The sequence below is a fragment of the Scomber japonicus genome, chromosome 23 (genome assembly GCF_027409825.1).
Source record: "Scomber japonicus isolate fScoJap1 chromosome 23, fScoJap1.pri, whole genome shotgun sequence".
Taxonomy (NCBI): domain Eukaryota; kingdom Metazoa; phylum Chordata; class Actinopteri; order Scombriformes; family Scombridae; genus Scomber; species Scomber japonicus.
The window spans coordinates 5883495-5899954 of record NC_070600.1 but is presented as its reverse complement, the minus strand read 5'-3'; the positions used below and the strand labels follow the sequence as shown (position 1 = coordinate 5899954).

At 39.4% G+C, this 16460-nt stretch overlaps 1 protein-coding gene across 5 annotated transcripts in view; it reads left to right on the top strand.

Annotated features, from left to right (window-relative positions):
• kcnc2 (potassium voltage-gated channel, Shaw-related subfamily, member 2) overlaps positions 1–14563 on the top strand; it is a 90172-nt gene extending 75609 nt beyond the window's left edge. Inside the window, exons 2-4 of one of the 5 annotated variants that reach the window (XM_053313770.1) lie at positions 4181–5114; positions 8722–8844; positions 14360–14563. In XM_053313770.1, the coding sequence (XP_053169745.1) occupies positions 4181–5114; positions 8722–8844; positions 14360–14496 (1194 nt within the window). In that variant the 3' untranslated portion in view covers positions 14497–14563. Of the gene's footprint in view, positions 1–4180; positions 5137–8668; positions 8845–14359 lie in introns of all 5 variants that reach the window. The other 4 variants (XM_053313769.1, XM_053313768.1, XM_053313767.1 and 1 more) reach the window with 4 other exon arrangements.
• The last annotated feature ends 1897 nt before the right edge of the window (positions 14564–16460 follow it).

Below are 16460 nucleotides of genomic sequence, written 5' to 3'. Positions count from 1 at the left end.
ATGATTCAGATGTTACAGGCCGGTGTGCACTGGGGAGATGATATATCCTCTCTCTGTAGACGTGAACGCAACAAAATTACAGCCCAGCACGAGACGGCAGTTGTCATTAGTCGGCGCAGCATCCAAGCAGCCAAAGGAAACAGCTCAGGTTGTCCTGCTGTTAGTTTCAGCCAATGTCACGATAAGAGCGGAGGCAAGATAAAGACGCAGAGAGGGGGTGAGACACAGAGAAAGTTACAATTGAGTAGTGGAAGGAAAGTTGTTGCATTAAGAGCAACAGGAAAATCCATCATAAAACACCTCTAATACTTTTTTTATGATGTTGTCTCTATTGTACCTTGCATTTCTGGGATAATTTTGGTACGTGGTGCATTGTGTTTCTTTTTTGGTGTTATATAAAGTTAACACCATATTGGTTGAATGGCAGTGATGAGAAACATTCCCATTTTTACTAGCTTCCAAGAGTTGTCATCATCAGGCAGCTCCAGATGGTTATGTGAGGATTAGATATACTGTGTGCATGGATTTAATTAACCTTGAATGAAAGACATCCAATATTTGTTTGGACTTCCAGCTTTTAGTAGACTCTGCATCCCCCTTGTTACAATTATGACTTTGATGTTGACATTAAAGCCACTTATCAATCAGTAATTTGTTTATTTTTATGTAACACGAATGCAGGATTTTTCCAGCAGCATCAAAGAGCCATTTTGCACTGATATAAACTAATCCACCTGATTGATATGTTGGACTTTCTAGCGGTGTGTAGATTGATAGATGATGAGGATGTGACAGTTCTGTGTAATAGTTACAGCCTGCCTTTTGTTGGTTTGTGATTACAGTCATCACATTTTTTTGTAATCCATAATTTCGGGCATCATAATCACCCAAACTACTTCCGCGTCACTTCCGGTATTTGGATCATCCCCTTTCTGTGAAGATTGTGTCATTTGTACATTTGTTTCAGGACTGGTAAAGTGTTTTGCATCTTGTCAATTTGTTTCCAAAAATGTAAATTAGTTTTGTCCTTGGTAAAAGTGTTTTGCTCATGTAATTTTTTTGTATGATGTGTACAAATGTTTTCCAAAATGTAAATTTGTCTCAAGCTTTATAAAAGTGTTTCACAGTTTGTAATGTTGTTTTGCACTTCCCAGCCACCATACAGCATCTGATAGCAGCATAGCTCAGTAAGTTTGATTTGGGTGATTTGCAGGTAAAAATGAATAAGGACATCTGCATCCAATTGAAAGTTTTGACAGATTATAACCTTAATTTCATGCAGTATTTGATGAAGTTAACTCATTTATATACAGTACACTCCACTGGACAGTGTGTACAAGAGATGTTAGTACAGTATTGATGGCTTGTTTGCATCTGCCTACAGCCTGGATTAGTGTATAGAAGAGGGTAAAGATTTAAATCCATATATTTAATAGATAAAACACAATGCAGCCAAAAGCAATATTAGAGTTGGAAACATTAAAACATCTCTCTGTTCTCTTTCTCTTGTGATGTTGAGCAAGATTATGTTACTACTGATATATCACTGTGTACAACACAAAAGAAAATGACAAGGTCAGTGTTAATAACAGACATTCCTTTAACTTTGAACTATACTTTTTCAAACATTTTGTGAATAAGAAGTTTATCACTGCAAGTAGCTGCATGACATTTTCAGTATTAAAAAGACGTCCTTGCCTGGTTCCTGAATGTAGAAAGTTGCTGAGTAACTGCTGAGTGATGCTGAACAACCTTGTCAAACTGAAGGTGTCATTTTGCAACATTTTGCTGTGCCTTTACAACAGCAGCAGTGAATGAGAAGGATGAACACATGCACTTACAGAACGGTAAAGCCACATGTATAATATATGACCAGAGCCTATGCTAGCAGCCGTAGATTGAACGTACATACACAGTTCATGAGCAGGGTGACCCAAATAGTGGCAGTGATATTTTCAGAGTGTGTATGAGTCACGCAATCCAAAAAGAAAGCAGGGTGTGAAACGACTTCTTTAGAGCTCAGTAGGCAGAGTGTACAAGTGTGTGGATAGTGGGAGGAAGGTGGAGAAAGGATAAGCATAGTAGGCTGCATGTGTGGAAATCTGCTCCGTCTAGCTCTGGGAGAGAGAGACGTGGATGTTTGCACGTTCAGCCAGAGCTTTTTCCAGGCCAGTCGAATAGCTGGATGTAAGCTCTGCATCTGACAGGTGGTTCATTAAACACTTTGCAAAAGAACACCAAAACAAAACATGATCTGCTGAGAGAAAAAAAACTCAATAAAATCTGTAGATGAGTCATCATTTAATAATGTTGCCTTACAGATTCAGCTGCAGTGTATCAGCATTCTGCCATTTTGCCAATTAAAGAAGGCAGAATGGCAAAAGAGGTTATTTGAATTATTTTCCATCAACTCAAGTATAATTGGGATGTTTTGTACGGAAACTTTATATTCATAAAATGTAGAGGAGGTTAGTGATTCATATTTATTCACTCTGAACCTACTGCTGTATTGTCAGTGTTATTGTCAAGCTCTGAAATTGCTCGTCCTCATTGCCAATAACATTTTTATATTCCTTCAATGCTAACATAACCTTGTTTCTCCCCTATTGGCTTACCCAAAGCGGATGAGGATAGAGCATCCCAATAAAACAGTTATTTCAATGCATTTCTTCATGTTGGCAGTAAATATGAATGAAGCAGTTACCAAATAGCACCCAAGAGGACTATTTAGGTATCGCTAGCGCTGCCTGACTTTGCCTTCAGACACTGCTGCTCAGACACAACAGGGACAAGTGAGAAAAGATGGCTTTCATTTGTAATGTGTGCTATATTGTGACGCAAAAAAAGGATCACACACAGTGTTGGAGACAACACAATGTTGTTTTTAATGGCAAGAACTACCTGTGACCAGCAGAAGTACACCAGCACACTTATTAAGAAGGCTTATAGGCTCAGTTGGGCTGCCAGTTTTTTCACCAACCATGGCAGACTCCTAAGATTAAAGTCAATTGTAAAGCAATACATACAAATTGTGAAACAATCGATATCTTTAAACTTTCATTTCAAATTACAATAACTAATTTGATTGAGGAACTATTAATTAGTGAATCCCAAAGTTAATTCTTGACCATGACCTTCTTGACCATCCATATTTGACGACATAGACCATCCTTCAACAGAAAGGAATGATGGTCCTTGTTATCAGATGACCCATATTAGTTCCATACTTAAGTTGTGACACCTATGGATTACATCTAAGCAAATTCCATGACAGCTGAACAAACTCCATCCACTTTAGAGACCCTTCAAGGGATTGAAAGTGTGCCTTGAGTTGAAATGATTTTGACATACCTATCAAGTAGTTCCTGAATAGCATGAATTCACAAGACAAATTTGAGAAAATCTGAGAGTACAGAATAAATCGGAGGATGGGAAAGAAGAAGGAAAAATAGACTGTCATCTAGTCTTTTTTTGTCTTGTGAATAATTTTACTTCTGTTTTTACCTCTGAATAGAAACAACAGGAAAAAAAGTCATTTGTTAGTTGACCTGGTCGCAATTAGTACACTTATGCAACCTCTGGCAAGGTATCATAACTTAAGGGGCAACGAAAAGTATAGGAACCATAAATGTTGATGCATTCTGTCAAGTTTGTAAAGGTTTCCCAGCTACTTTAACACTAATAATAATAATCCATTTTATTGAGTGCATGAAGATTTGTATGGTAAAAGTCTATAAGAGATTTACAGAAACAAAAAATCAAAGCAATGCACAAAAATAACTAGCTTTCTCAACTCCCTAATGAGTCTGAAGGTCTAAGGTGGCTTGGTTGGTTATACCACTTCCCTGCTTGCATTACTGCCAACTGCCCAACATACCAAAGGTAGTTAATTAGATCTGACTACATCTACATTCCCATTTCCTAAAGGAGTACCCCATGGTGTGTGTTTATTTGTTGCTCTTGCTAATAGATTGCTCCTCTCTCTAGAGTCCATTCAAATTGATGTTAGTTAATTAAACATGTCAGTTCATCCTTTTTCTCAAGAGTAAATCACGTGATTGATATTTGTATTGCATGCACACTGAGCAGGGATGGTGCATAGGATGTCATGGTTCATATAACCTAAAATACCATGTTTGTAGTAACATGTTATTCTCTTTTCTCTTTCCTTCTCCTTTAGTTTATTGCCTTTGCATCTTTGTTCTTCATCCTGGTCTCCATCACCACCTTCTGCTTGGAGACTCATGAGGCTTTCAACACCATCATCAACAAGACGGAGCTTATGCGGAACAGCAGCCTTCCGGACCCGGGCCCGCAGTACGAGATTGAAACTGACCCTGCGCTCACGTACGTGGAGGGCGTTTGCGTCTTCTGGTTTACTATTGAGTTCCTGGTACGTGTGACCTTCTGCCCGGTCAAGTTGGAGTTTGTTAAGAGCGTGCTCAACATCATCGATTTCGTGGCTATTCTACCTTTCTACTTGGAGGTAGGGCTGAGTGGCCTTTCTTCAAAGGCTGCCAAGGATGTGTTGGGGTTCCTCAGGGTGGTGCGCTTTGTTCGTATCCTCCGTATCTTCAAGCTTACACGTCATTTCGTGGGGCTTAGGGTGTTGGGCCACACACTACGGGCCAGCACCAATGAATTCCTGCTGCTCATCATCTTCCTGGCATTGGGAGTGTTAATTTTTGCCACTATGATCTATTATGCTGAACGCATCGGCGCTAAGCCCAATGACCCCACTGCTAGCCTCCACACCAAGTTCAAAAACATCCCCATTGGGTTCTGGTGGGCTGTGGTAACCATGACTACACTGGGCTATGGTGACATGTATCCAGAGACATGGTCAGGCATGGTGGTGGGGGCATTATGTGCCTTGGCTGGCGTGCTGACGATAGCCATGCCTGTGCCTGTTATCGTCAATAACTTTGGGATGTACTATTCCCTGGCTATGGCCAAGCAGAAGCTGCCCAAGAAGAGGAAGAAACACATCCCTCAGGTGGTGCAGGGAGGGTCTCCCACCTACTGCAAAGGCGATCTCAACACCACATGCAACAGCACTCAAGGTGACCTGTGCCACGTCAAAGGGGGCAGGGTACTAGAACGCAACCGCTCAGGTAAGACCATATGGCCATACCAAGGCCATATGAGAGAAAAAAAATTATGAGCAACCTCACCTCAGTATTAAAGTTCAGCTTATACCGAAGGGTGTTATTCATGTAGTGACAGGGAGGAGAATCCATAAGGGACCTCATATCAGGTAGAAAGCAGTGTTCATTTGACAGATTCTCCCCTGATACTTGGAGTGGTTTTCCCCCTCGGGACTTATGAACACCACAGCAGCTGCCTCGAAAAAAAAGACTGAGCTCTTTTGCCCTGTAGCCCTCATCTCTGGTTGCCACAGTGATAAGGGAGGCAATGCAAAAGGTATTGAGACAAGGAGAAGCATTGGAATAGCTCATGCTGATAAGAATTCATAGTCCTTGTGTCAAAGTCTTTCCTAGTAGGGATTGTTCATTTGTTGCTTAAACCGTAGGTGGCTGTTTTTCCCTCTGGGCTCATGTCAGTAATTTACACTGACACATCTGATATTGATGGAAATTAGTGTCGACCTCTGTATACTGACTTTCTTTGAATTCTAGCGCAGACAATCCTGAGGGTAGGTGCACATTTTAAGCTCTTCACCGTCTGTTTGTAAGGTCTCTGAACCTTATATTCAATACGCAAAGAATAATTCATTCCTCAACTGCATGCACAAGCAGAATCAATCTGGTTTAGTCGCCTGTGTGATTTCCTCAGAGGTCATTTTAAATACAGAGCTGGCAAGGTTACTCTCCTGTTCATTGTCCTTTAGATGGCCTCCTGCTTTTTGTTCCAATGTGAAGGGTTTCATGTGAGGGGGGCTTCTCAACTTCCAGTATATGGATTTACTCTTGGATTATATCAGCTAAAACCTTTCATTTAAAAACCTTTAGAGTAATCTAAAGACTGAAGAATTTAACGTTTTGGATATTGACATTGATATAAATAGAAATTCACTGTAGCAGGAACACTGCCACATGATTATTTCTGTATTAAACTGATTGTTTTCTTACTTGGTAGTATTATGTTACTATTATAAGTAACTGAAAGTTCATTAACTCCCTGAAAGGCAATTTGAAAGGCAGAGCTTAGTAACAGTAACAAGGCCCAGCAGGCCTGTCAAGTTTAGGATTTCTCCACATAATGAAGCACATGGAGCTGTTATAAGAGCAAAAACAAAGAAGCAAAAGTGTAATAAATGGACTAAACTGTATGCTTATCTGCTCTCACAGAGGCTTCTATGTCTGGCTACTAGCTTGCCAGCAGGAAAAAGTATCTCAACATTATATCCCAGGCCAATTAGCATGTCATTAACTAACTACATTGGTCAAAAAAGAACAAACATTAACTGTCACAGTATTTTGCCAAAGTGTGGAAGCCAGTCCTGGAATCTAGGTAATGTTAGCAGTTCTGTAATGTTAGTAGCCCTCATAGCAATGTTACATTTCCTCCACATGCATCATTTGCTGGTGAGGGACATGCAGCTAATTAGCAATCAGACTTTTAGCACAGTGTTATAGCCATCAAACGCATCCTTACAATCCCTTTTACAAAACGCTTTTTATATGAAATGCTTCCCGCTGGCTTGTTTTAAATCCAGTCTTAGAGATTGAAAAGTCAACTGGAGACTGTTTTCAACCAACCCATGCAGCTAATATTAGTTGAATTAGCCAACTTCCTACTGATAAAATTAGCTTGTCAGTGTTGTCATTTCAGCAAAGTCACCTGCTAGAAATGAGAATTTTGCTTTTGTCTAATTGTGTCTGTCATCACGGCCCATCCTTCAAATACATAATATTATCATTTCAAATATTGAGAATTTCAAGTGGTTAATCTAATAATGCTATCACTGTATGTGCCAGAAAGCTAAACAGGTGTAGTGGGTTTATTAGACCTTTTAAAAACAAAAAAAACACTGGTGTCAATTCATCTTTTTATCACTATCAACAAATCAGTTGATATGACAAAAAGCAATAATGAGCCTAAGCCTAAAATAGCTTATGCCTACATGTGTGCCATAAACTATTAAAAACACATAAAAGAGCCACACTGATGCAATATATTATATATTCCATCATTACAATGGACATGGCCGATGGTGAAACTGTATTTTCAGAGTTTGGAGAGTAATTCTATATCTGGAAGACATCATTGGGAATACCTGGGGATACAGCGCCACTTTTACATGCTAAGAGGAATATATTACACTGGCCTTCTTCATTGTAATGATGGAACCACAGTATGTCATCCAAATGCAAGGATATGACTCTTTTATGAGCTTTTAATAGTTTTGGACAAAAACAGAGTCTCTTGGCACAAAGACAACATCTACAGTCTATCAGGCTGTGGGTTCACAGATAACACTTATTAGTACTATGAATGAATTGCTGTTTTTTCTCTTTTAAAGAGATTTATTGAGACTAACATCAAGATCGATCTTATCCTTTGAGTATAGCAAATGCAGGCATCCCAGAGGTAAAAGTTGTTGTTTCTGTTGTAAACCCTCATTGGCACATAAGAAAACAATGTGTCTCTGTGATCAATTCAAGCTCAACACTCCATCTGACCTTTGACCTCTGCTGTGCTACATGTCAGTTTGACATTTGGCGCTGGCTTTTTTATGTGGGAGGCTGTTTGATATTTGTCATGACTGTGATTCTCCTGTCACCCCAAAACTCCCGTTTCCTCACCCTGCAAACCCTCTCCCTCTCTCTGCTCATATACTATTGAGAATATACCAATGGGAAGTAAGTTTCTCATTCATTGTTCCCCAAAGAGAATGTGATTACTAACTATAACACTTAGGTAGTGCTTCATATTTAACTAGATTTTATTAACTGTCAGATTGTGAGAAAAAATATATAAGGGAATAATGAGGTATTAATACTTTAATGGCAAATATAACTTCAAGTGCTTTTTTCATTTATATAAACTGTTATTTCATATATTTGCATTGAGTTTTTAGCTTCCTGGATCTTACCTCTCTTTATCCCTTTCAGAAGTGACGGTGTCCTATAATGCCAGATTAATAACAGTGGAAGTTAAATAATTTGGATGTCATTTTCACCAAAAATGTAACACTGACATGAGTCCATTCTAGTAAAGTCCTTTGGTTTTATTAGATGTCTGACTTACACTAAAGACAGTTTCAAGCAAACTCTCTGGTGATTATAGAAATATTAGAGACTATAAATCTGAGGATCGGCCATTTGAGTTATATAAAAGAAGTGGAAATCTTCCAATTTTACAGTCTATTTAGTACGAAATTCCCTCTATACTGTATCTTAGAATCCCTCTACTGTGGCTCAGCACAGAAACACTGTCCAAGGAAACACAAAGACAGAATTCTGTACTGAAAAGACCAACTGAGGAAAATCCTTATTTGTCTAGCTCATCTGCTATAGCCTCCAGTCCCCATCTCCTCTATTTGGAGCACATTAGGAAAGGATTGGCCAGCATGAGCGAGTGGAATGATTACAGCAAACAAATTTGTTTCAGTGTACATGGCATGTGACTTGATAAGATGTGAATCTATTCTTTCAGCCTGGCAGCACATTCTCAGGTCTGTAATCTGTCCGCATTCCTTGCTCGCAGTTCTGTCAGCAGATTGCAGCGGGGGCAGTGACCTGACCATGTCTCCAGAGGAGAGGGTGCCCATGCGAAGATCCAGCACTCGAGAACAGGACCGCCGGAGTGCTGGAACATGTTTTCTGCTCGCTGCTAGTGACTATACCTGCCCTGCAGACGGAGGGATAAGAAAAACAGGTAACTGAGTGTCGAAATGCAACTCTAAGTAAATATTTTAAAATAAGTCTTTGTTTGAGAGGCATGCATATTTTCATGTCTTATTCAGAATCCTTATGAAATTCATGCTTGCTATTGTTCATTGATACTGTTTTATTTTTGTTTCATTAGACAGTCTGTCCGAGTCTGGTTAGGTTTCACCTCTAATGGATTTCCTGTGACCACCACCAGTTTGTGTGGAATATTTGTTTAATAACCTCAAAAAAACAGTCAGAACAGTCAAATAAATTCCAAGACAGATATTAAAAACTGAGAAAACATCAGTCACAATCCTCATCAGCTGATCCGTATCCATAGTGATTGGGACACCGACATCCTTGGAGGGGGGGAAAGCTGTTTGTTCAGGCCTAGCGAGCTAAGGTAACGTAACCCCTGATCCAGATGGTGCTGCTGCCGTTCTCAGCAGTGACACAGCACAACTTTTTTTCTGCAACAGTGTCCATGCAGCTGACTCAGAACTGTTGCTGTCTTCACAATTTATTCATGCTTTCTTGTTGCCTGGAAACACTTGAATAAATTTCTGACCCCGTGGCTCACTTTTTTGGCTGTTGCCAGGTTCATTGCCCATATTCAGCTCCCAGATAAATTGCCCAGTGTATCATCTGCTTTAAGGTGATGATACACCAGCAGATATTTCAGATACATACCATCAGAAGGAAATACAATTGTTACAGTAACAGATTTGAATCCCATCAACTCATAAACATGTTGACTTCTTCATTGTTACAGTATAACCCATTAACATTTACGACTGCGTAAAAAAACAATTCCAGCTAATCACCAGTGTGTACAATAGACTCATTCACATTTAAATCAAATAAATATAACCTAGTCATCTTGTGACTCTTTATTTAACCTGCTAAATATGTTACATTCTGTATTTTAATGTAAGACAAGAAAAACATAATTATGAATATGTGGTAATTTCATGTGTGGTAATTTTCATCAACAGAAAAATCAGTTAATTACAGTATAAACGCCTTTTAACTGACACTTGGCCCTCAGTTCCCTGTAGGCGCTGTTGCTAGTCTGTCAAGCTTTCCATTCTAGCACTGCACACATACAGTTTACAGTGGCAGACTTATTTCTTGAAGCTTGTGGTTATGTTTAAACCTTAAAGTCCTTCACTTGTGCGATAATGATAGGATAAGATAAGATATTCCTTTATTAGTTCCACAGTAGGAAATGTACATTATTGCAACAGTAAGTGGATAGCAAAAATAGAAAGAGCATTAATAAAAAGGATAGTGGTAAGAAATGTAGTAAAAAAAAAAGAAGAAAGAAAGTAATATTATTTACAAGAATAATATTGGTGTTAAATGATAATATACTTCTTTGATAGTATTGTTGCACTGATCATGCCTATTTAGCTCCAGTACTTTAGTATTATGTGAGAAAAAGGTTAGTTTCTGTCTTATGATATGCTAAGTTTTGGCATTATGAAAACTCTAAAATACAAAACTCTAAAATGCTGACAGCTTGACAGTTACGTTCCTAACCTATGAATGGACAATCACTGCTTGAGGGAAGAGTTTTGCAAACAGTCAATTAATATTGTTGTTACTATTAGTTTTAATGTTTGTATTAATGAAGAAGTCAATTTGCCAATCATTATGAGTTGACCATGGTTCTGCACCACCATGATAATCTGATTCTTCTTTTTGTGTTTCTGAAACCAATATTTTTGTTCATCATTGTTTCCAATGAGAAGCATAACCGACAAAATTTGTCTTCAAATTTTGCTGTCAGATTTTTCCCAAATGATTTGCCTGTCAGTCATCGCCTCCAGTCGTGTATCGCTGCATCGGTGGAAAGGTCAGACTTAGAGAGGGCTCGACTTTCCAAACACTTTGACCCAAGCTAAAGGTCATTGTGAAGTTCACATCTTCTGCATTATCAGAAAGCCTTGTTACTGTCCCTCGCCCCAAAAAAGGGCATGAACCAAAATGTCTAAAATGAGCAGCTAACACAATGGAAATGAATTCATGCTGCAGCTTGATAGGCCATTAGGCATTTGATAGGTGGTCACTACAACAAAATCATAAAACACTTTTGACCACACTGAAATAACATTTAGAAACCACATAACATTGTTTGTCGGCTTAAATCCTCAGTTTTATCTCAGGCATCTTGGGGCATTCATGTTGTGTTAATCTGCACAGTAATGTGAAAGCTTTAAGCCTCAGCTAATTACTTTCTATCAGAATTTAACTGCCTCTCCAGGAAGCTCTCTAAATGTCTTTCAGTGATATTGCTCCATAGCCTTATAGTGCTACTGTACTCACTCTATAGCAGGCAAAGTAGCGCTATCATACCATTAGAGTGCCACTCTAATGGACGATTTTGTTAAATTAAATTCTACCCCCCATTTCTAAAGATCTCTAATGAGAAAATACATAATTTATGTTAACTTCTACAGCCATATTCTAACTTGTTGATGCTTTTCAGAAATACTGTAGCAAGTTTAACTACTGTACATGTGGTTCAGATCATCTAGAGAGCACATCTAGAGGTCTTTCTCACAGCGAGGCACCTCAGCAGTTTTTTTGGCGTAGGCGGCCGAGCAGCTGTGCCTTCAGCGTCTCAATCGTTGCGATTGCTGCCACACCGTCACTAATGCATTAAACATCAGGTCCCTTCTAGCCTCGCTACCTGTTGGCATAGACCCAGTCCACCCATTGTTCTGCCTGCTTGGCTGGTTCTGAAAGAGCCCCCAGTTTAATTTACAACCCTCCCTTCTCGGTGAAACAAATGGTGCCGTATGCAGTATGGTAATGAGGCCACATTCCCATTAGCTGTTCCTCATCAGCGCTTACACCAGCTGATTGGCATGCTCCATTAATGATCTGGCTGCTTTGGCTTGCTTGTTTATTTTGCACCAAGTGACCGAATGCAAATTTGCCAGCGTGCATCACATGCTGCATTTTTAGATGTTTGAGCTGTCGTGAATCTGCACAGATAACTGGAGCATTAATAATTAAGGGCTTTTTAATCATCATCATCATCAGTATGTGCGGGCTACAACTTAGATTTATACACTGTAACAGCTATGTTTGATACATAATGTGCACGTTGGCAGTCTAAATATGTACACTTGGGTCTGTATGACTGATGTATATTTCAACTATGTGCATGTATACAAGCATTCCCTAAACTTATTACCATTTATTGTACATTTGTAAGATTTATAGATTTAAACTATTTTATGTGAGATAAAATACTAATGATGATGCCATGAGATGAATGAGTGCTGATCTATTCTATTCTTCTGTGCTACTAGTTTAAGAATAGCGATAGCTCTAATTTGACTAATAGGTTTTTACATTTACACTGGCAGTCTGGAGTTTTAATCACATGAGCATTTCTCAGAGGTGGAGTTGCTGTAGAGTTTGAAGCAATCTGATTGGTTGACTGAGTGGATGGAGCCTTAGAACCATCATTAGCTGATTGGCTTCCTGAAATGGCAGACGAAACTGGTCAAAACTGTAATGGAAGATATTTCATTCTTCATCCATTCATCACCATGACATTAATTGTGTTGGAACGTTAGCACCTTAGCTAAGTGGCATACTTAGCAAGCTAGCATAAGTCCAGGTCACATATGTACACATATGATAGTTTACATAAAGGCTGAAACTATGATTAGCCAAGCGAGATAAAACATTCACATCATTCTAATAATTGTACATTTTTCTGAGATATTGGGAATTTCTGACAACTACTGTGCAATATCCCCCATTTGAGAAAAGAAAATACAATCAAAGCAATTAAAAAAAAGTCAAATATGAATGGCAGTTACATCGAAGCACCTAAATACCAATACCAATATATTGAATTTGGCGCATTAAGTTGTTTGTTAATGTGTAATTACAAAAATGTGCCTGGATTTCAGCTGAATTCCCATTTACAACTATTCTTGTGTGACTATAAGGCTAGCAAGTAAAGAACGTTTCTAAGTTGGAGTAATGGACCTTGTTTCCTGTTTTTTTTTTCTGTTGGCACAAATGCAGCATTAAGGCTGTAGAGGTGATGTCTAATGTTAGCATAAATGTTGCAAACTCAGAAATTCCTAATATCTCAGACTTAGACTTCAAAATGAGACACACATGTGGATGGTTTTCCTCACTCAGCTGCTTGTAATTACCCTCTGACAATGTGACATGACCACAATGTGTTATTAAGTGGTGACCCTTCCTTTTACATACCACTAATAACCAAGTCTTTACTCTGAAAAAAGGTGGTGAATTACAGCTGGTAATAGGTAGTACTAGGAAAAACCTCCACTGTTACCCATCAACCCAACCAGGTACTGTGTAGTTGTGACTGCTTTAGGTTGGTAATACAATTGCATACTTCCTAGGAAAGTGGGCAACCAATTCTTAGAAACACCTCCTCTATTAGCCTTGGATAACTACAATTCTAACTTGAATTGAAGGTTAATAGATGATAGTGTTTCTAAGACCTACCTTCCTAGTAAGTACGCAGTTACATCTGAGTTATCAACTAGGTACTGTGTATTTGTGACTGGTTTAGGTTTGTAATACCTGATATAATGGCGTACTTCCTGGTGAGGTAGACAACCAGTTCTTAGAAACATAATCATTTGTCACCCATCAATCAAGTTAGAATTAATTATTTATCCATGGGTAATAAATGAGGTGTTTCTAAGAACTGGTTGACTGCTTTCCCAGGAAGTAGTATGCAATTGTATTGTATTGTAAGTTATAAGCTGAACCAGTCACAATTACACAGTACCTAGTTGGTAGGTTGAGTTGTAGAGTTGATGGGTACTTATGGAGGTTTTTCTTAGTGTTTCAGTTGTAGTTTCTCTGTATTTACCTACTACCAGTTGTAATTAGACAATAATATACTGTAATGTACCTTATATTAGCATGGACTGTATAAGGAAGGGTTCCCAATTAAGCAGCCTACCTTCAGATGGAAGGGTAATATAGTGAAGGGTTTTTATGTATTTGACAGTCCAGCTATTTTCAGTGACAGGATTTTCCACCAAATTGGCAGCTGCCCAAGATTATTTCCAACTTCTACCTTGGAGTTAATGTGATGGCTCCATGAGTCTTTTTTGGTTGGATACATGTTTCAAAAATAGATGGAATATACAGCCAGAAAAATTGTGGTTCTTTGGCTCTATTCACTCAGGTTTACCTCAGCCAATGAAGTTATTTATCCCTCCAGAGCAGCTTAGAGAAACATTTGACTAACTCCAATCTGCCTTACTGCCATTGTCAGGAAAATGTGCTGTGCATGCACTCACCATACAGTATGTTACTGTTGCTCTGTCTCACTCCTGTCTCCTGTCTTGTCTCTGTTTACTCGACTGGCTCGGACTCGGATCGTTGCCTGCCTGCGTGCCTGCCTGCCTGTGTGTGTTCATGTCCTGTTCCTGCACAACCACAACCACCACCACCTCCACCACCACCTTCTATTGTCGCGCCCCCCCCCCCCTCATCTGAAGGCTATGAGAAATCCCGGAGCTTAAACAACATAGCGGGCATGACTGGTAACGCTCTGAGATTGTCTCCTGTGACCTCGCCCTACGGATCGCCCTGCCCGCTACGGCGCTCTCGTTCCCCTATCCCCTCCATCCTGTGAGACGTCCACCCTGGCTCACTTTTGGCCTAACCTACCCTACATCCTACCCCCTAAACAAGCCACCTCTCTTTGGTATTATATCTGAACTCTGTTCTAGATATTGTGACTAGTGGTTAAGTACTTAACTTTGTAGCTAAGACTATTGTTAGTGGCTTGGGCCACATGGGCAAATCTTCACTCTCCCCTTTTCCTTTGAGGATAGATGTGCTTATCTATCATCCTTCAGTAACTAGTCGGTTCTCCTGTAGTTGAAGTTGGACTTCCCTGTAGTTGGATATTGTCGTACTTTGAGACTTGCAATAAAAGGACTATGACTGATGGCTTCAGAAGTAGCAGCCATAACATTTAATAAAGGACATATTAATAATCAGGGATATTAGATGTTGCTATATTTAGATACCTTGAAAAAAAAGATGTGCTTCCAAAAAAAAAAAAGAGAGATGTCACTTCATTTTAACCTCATACAACTGTGACTTTGTCTTTGTTTAGTTGATTTGCTGTTTATTTTGGGGATGGAGATGGGAGTGATGGCTGTCGGGATGAAGGATTTCTCTTTCAGGATGGTTTTTTGACTCACACAAGCACACGTACAGTCTGTCACTCTTCACCTGCTGCTGGGCCTGCTCATGTTTTTGCATGGATCATCCTGTAACCATCGTCTGCAAGCAATGTTGCCAGGGAAGAAGGGACGAGAGGCAGACAGTGAAAACAGCTCGAGGAGGAGATATATGTAGTGTAGTAGTATACGCATACATTTATGAAGGAGCATTTTATTTTATTATGTTGGGGTTTAGAGGGGATACACTCAACTTGTGTCATGTCTCATTTTGCCATTGGCTTCACCAACAATCCACCGAGGAGACTAAAAACACAGAATGCCAGCTGGGTGTTCGTTTCTCTCTGCATGTAGGTTTCTGTTTTCTTTTTTGCTCATCTGCTGCTATTTCCAATTAACTTTCTCCTCCCTCCTTTTATGATTTATTCTTTTCTTTGACTGAGTGCCACCAAAGCTGTTGTGTTTCTGGTTGTTTACTCACAGATAACTGCAAAGAGGTTGTCTTTACTGGTTTCACACAAGCAGAGAGCAGCGTTCTATCTTAATGGCTTGGGGGAAGGAACCGCCATGGCGGAAAGGTAACCTTCTGATTGGCTGTGTGTGTCAGATTGCAGTGCACAACCCCTCTCACCTGCTTGGTCATGAATTAAGATTTGTGGTTTTGTGTGTATTCACTTAAAAAAATGGGGGTAATTCAATAATCAATAAGAAGAGATACATGTGGTTGCAGCACAGATGGCAACATTAAAGGTGCTGCCTGAAGCATTTTAGTCAGTAGATCTTCACTACATTAAAATAGTAATATAATCAGTGTGAAAAAAATGAGACCATCACTGAGGAGAAAAACAGTATTTTGCATCATGTGCCACCAGGATTGGCACCAAATTTGCATAATTTATACCCCGAAATCAGATTCCCTTATTGTAAAAAATCCTCTTTTCCACTTCAGCTTTTTTAACTGCACATCACCAAAGGCTATTAACTGCAAATCCCCAAACCAGATAGACACACCTCACTACCTTTAAAACATTTAGGACTATCATTAAATCTCATATGAAACTAAAGCAGCTTTTTTGTTTCACTGAAAGGCTGCGTCATTTATTATTGAGGAGACTTTTCTTCATGTCGGGCATAAATTGCCTCTGTGCACCAACAGGTGTTGGAGGCCAGACATAACCATGCAGCGATGTGCCTCACCCATCCCTACAGTATGTCTATACCAGAAGCAGAAGGTTGCTTAGCAACTGGCTCACAGCTAGATGCATCTTACACATAGCTCGGCAAAAAGTCAAACAATTAAAAAGAAGAGCTCTTGCAAACATTTCTCTTCATCTGTGAACCAAATTATTGAATCGCCCCCACCCAGACCACTGCAATATACACAGCAGCTTTTATATTTCTGTATATA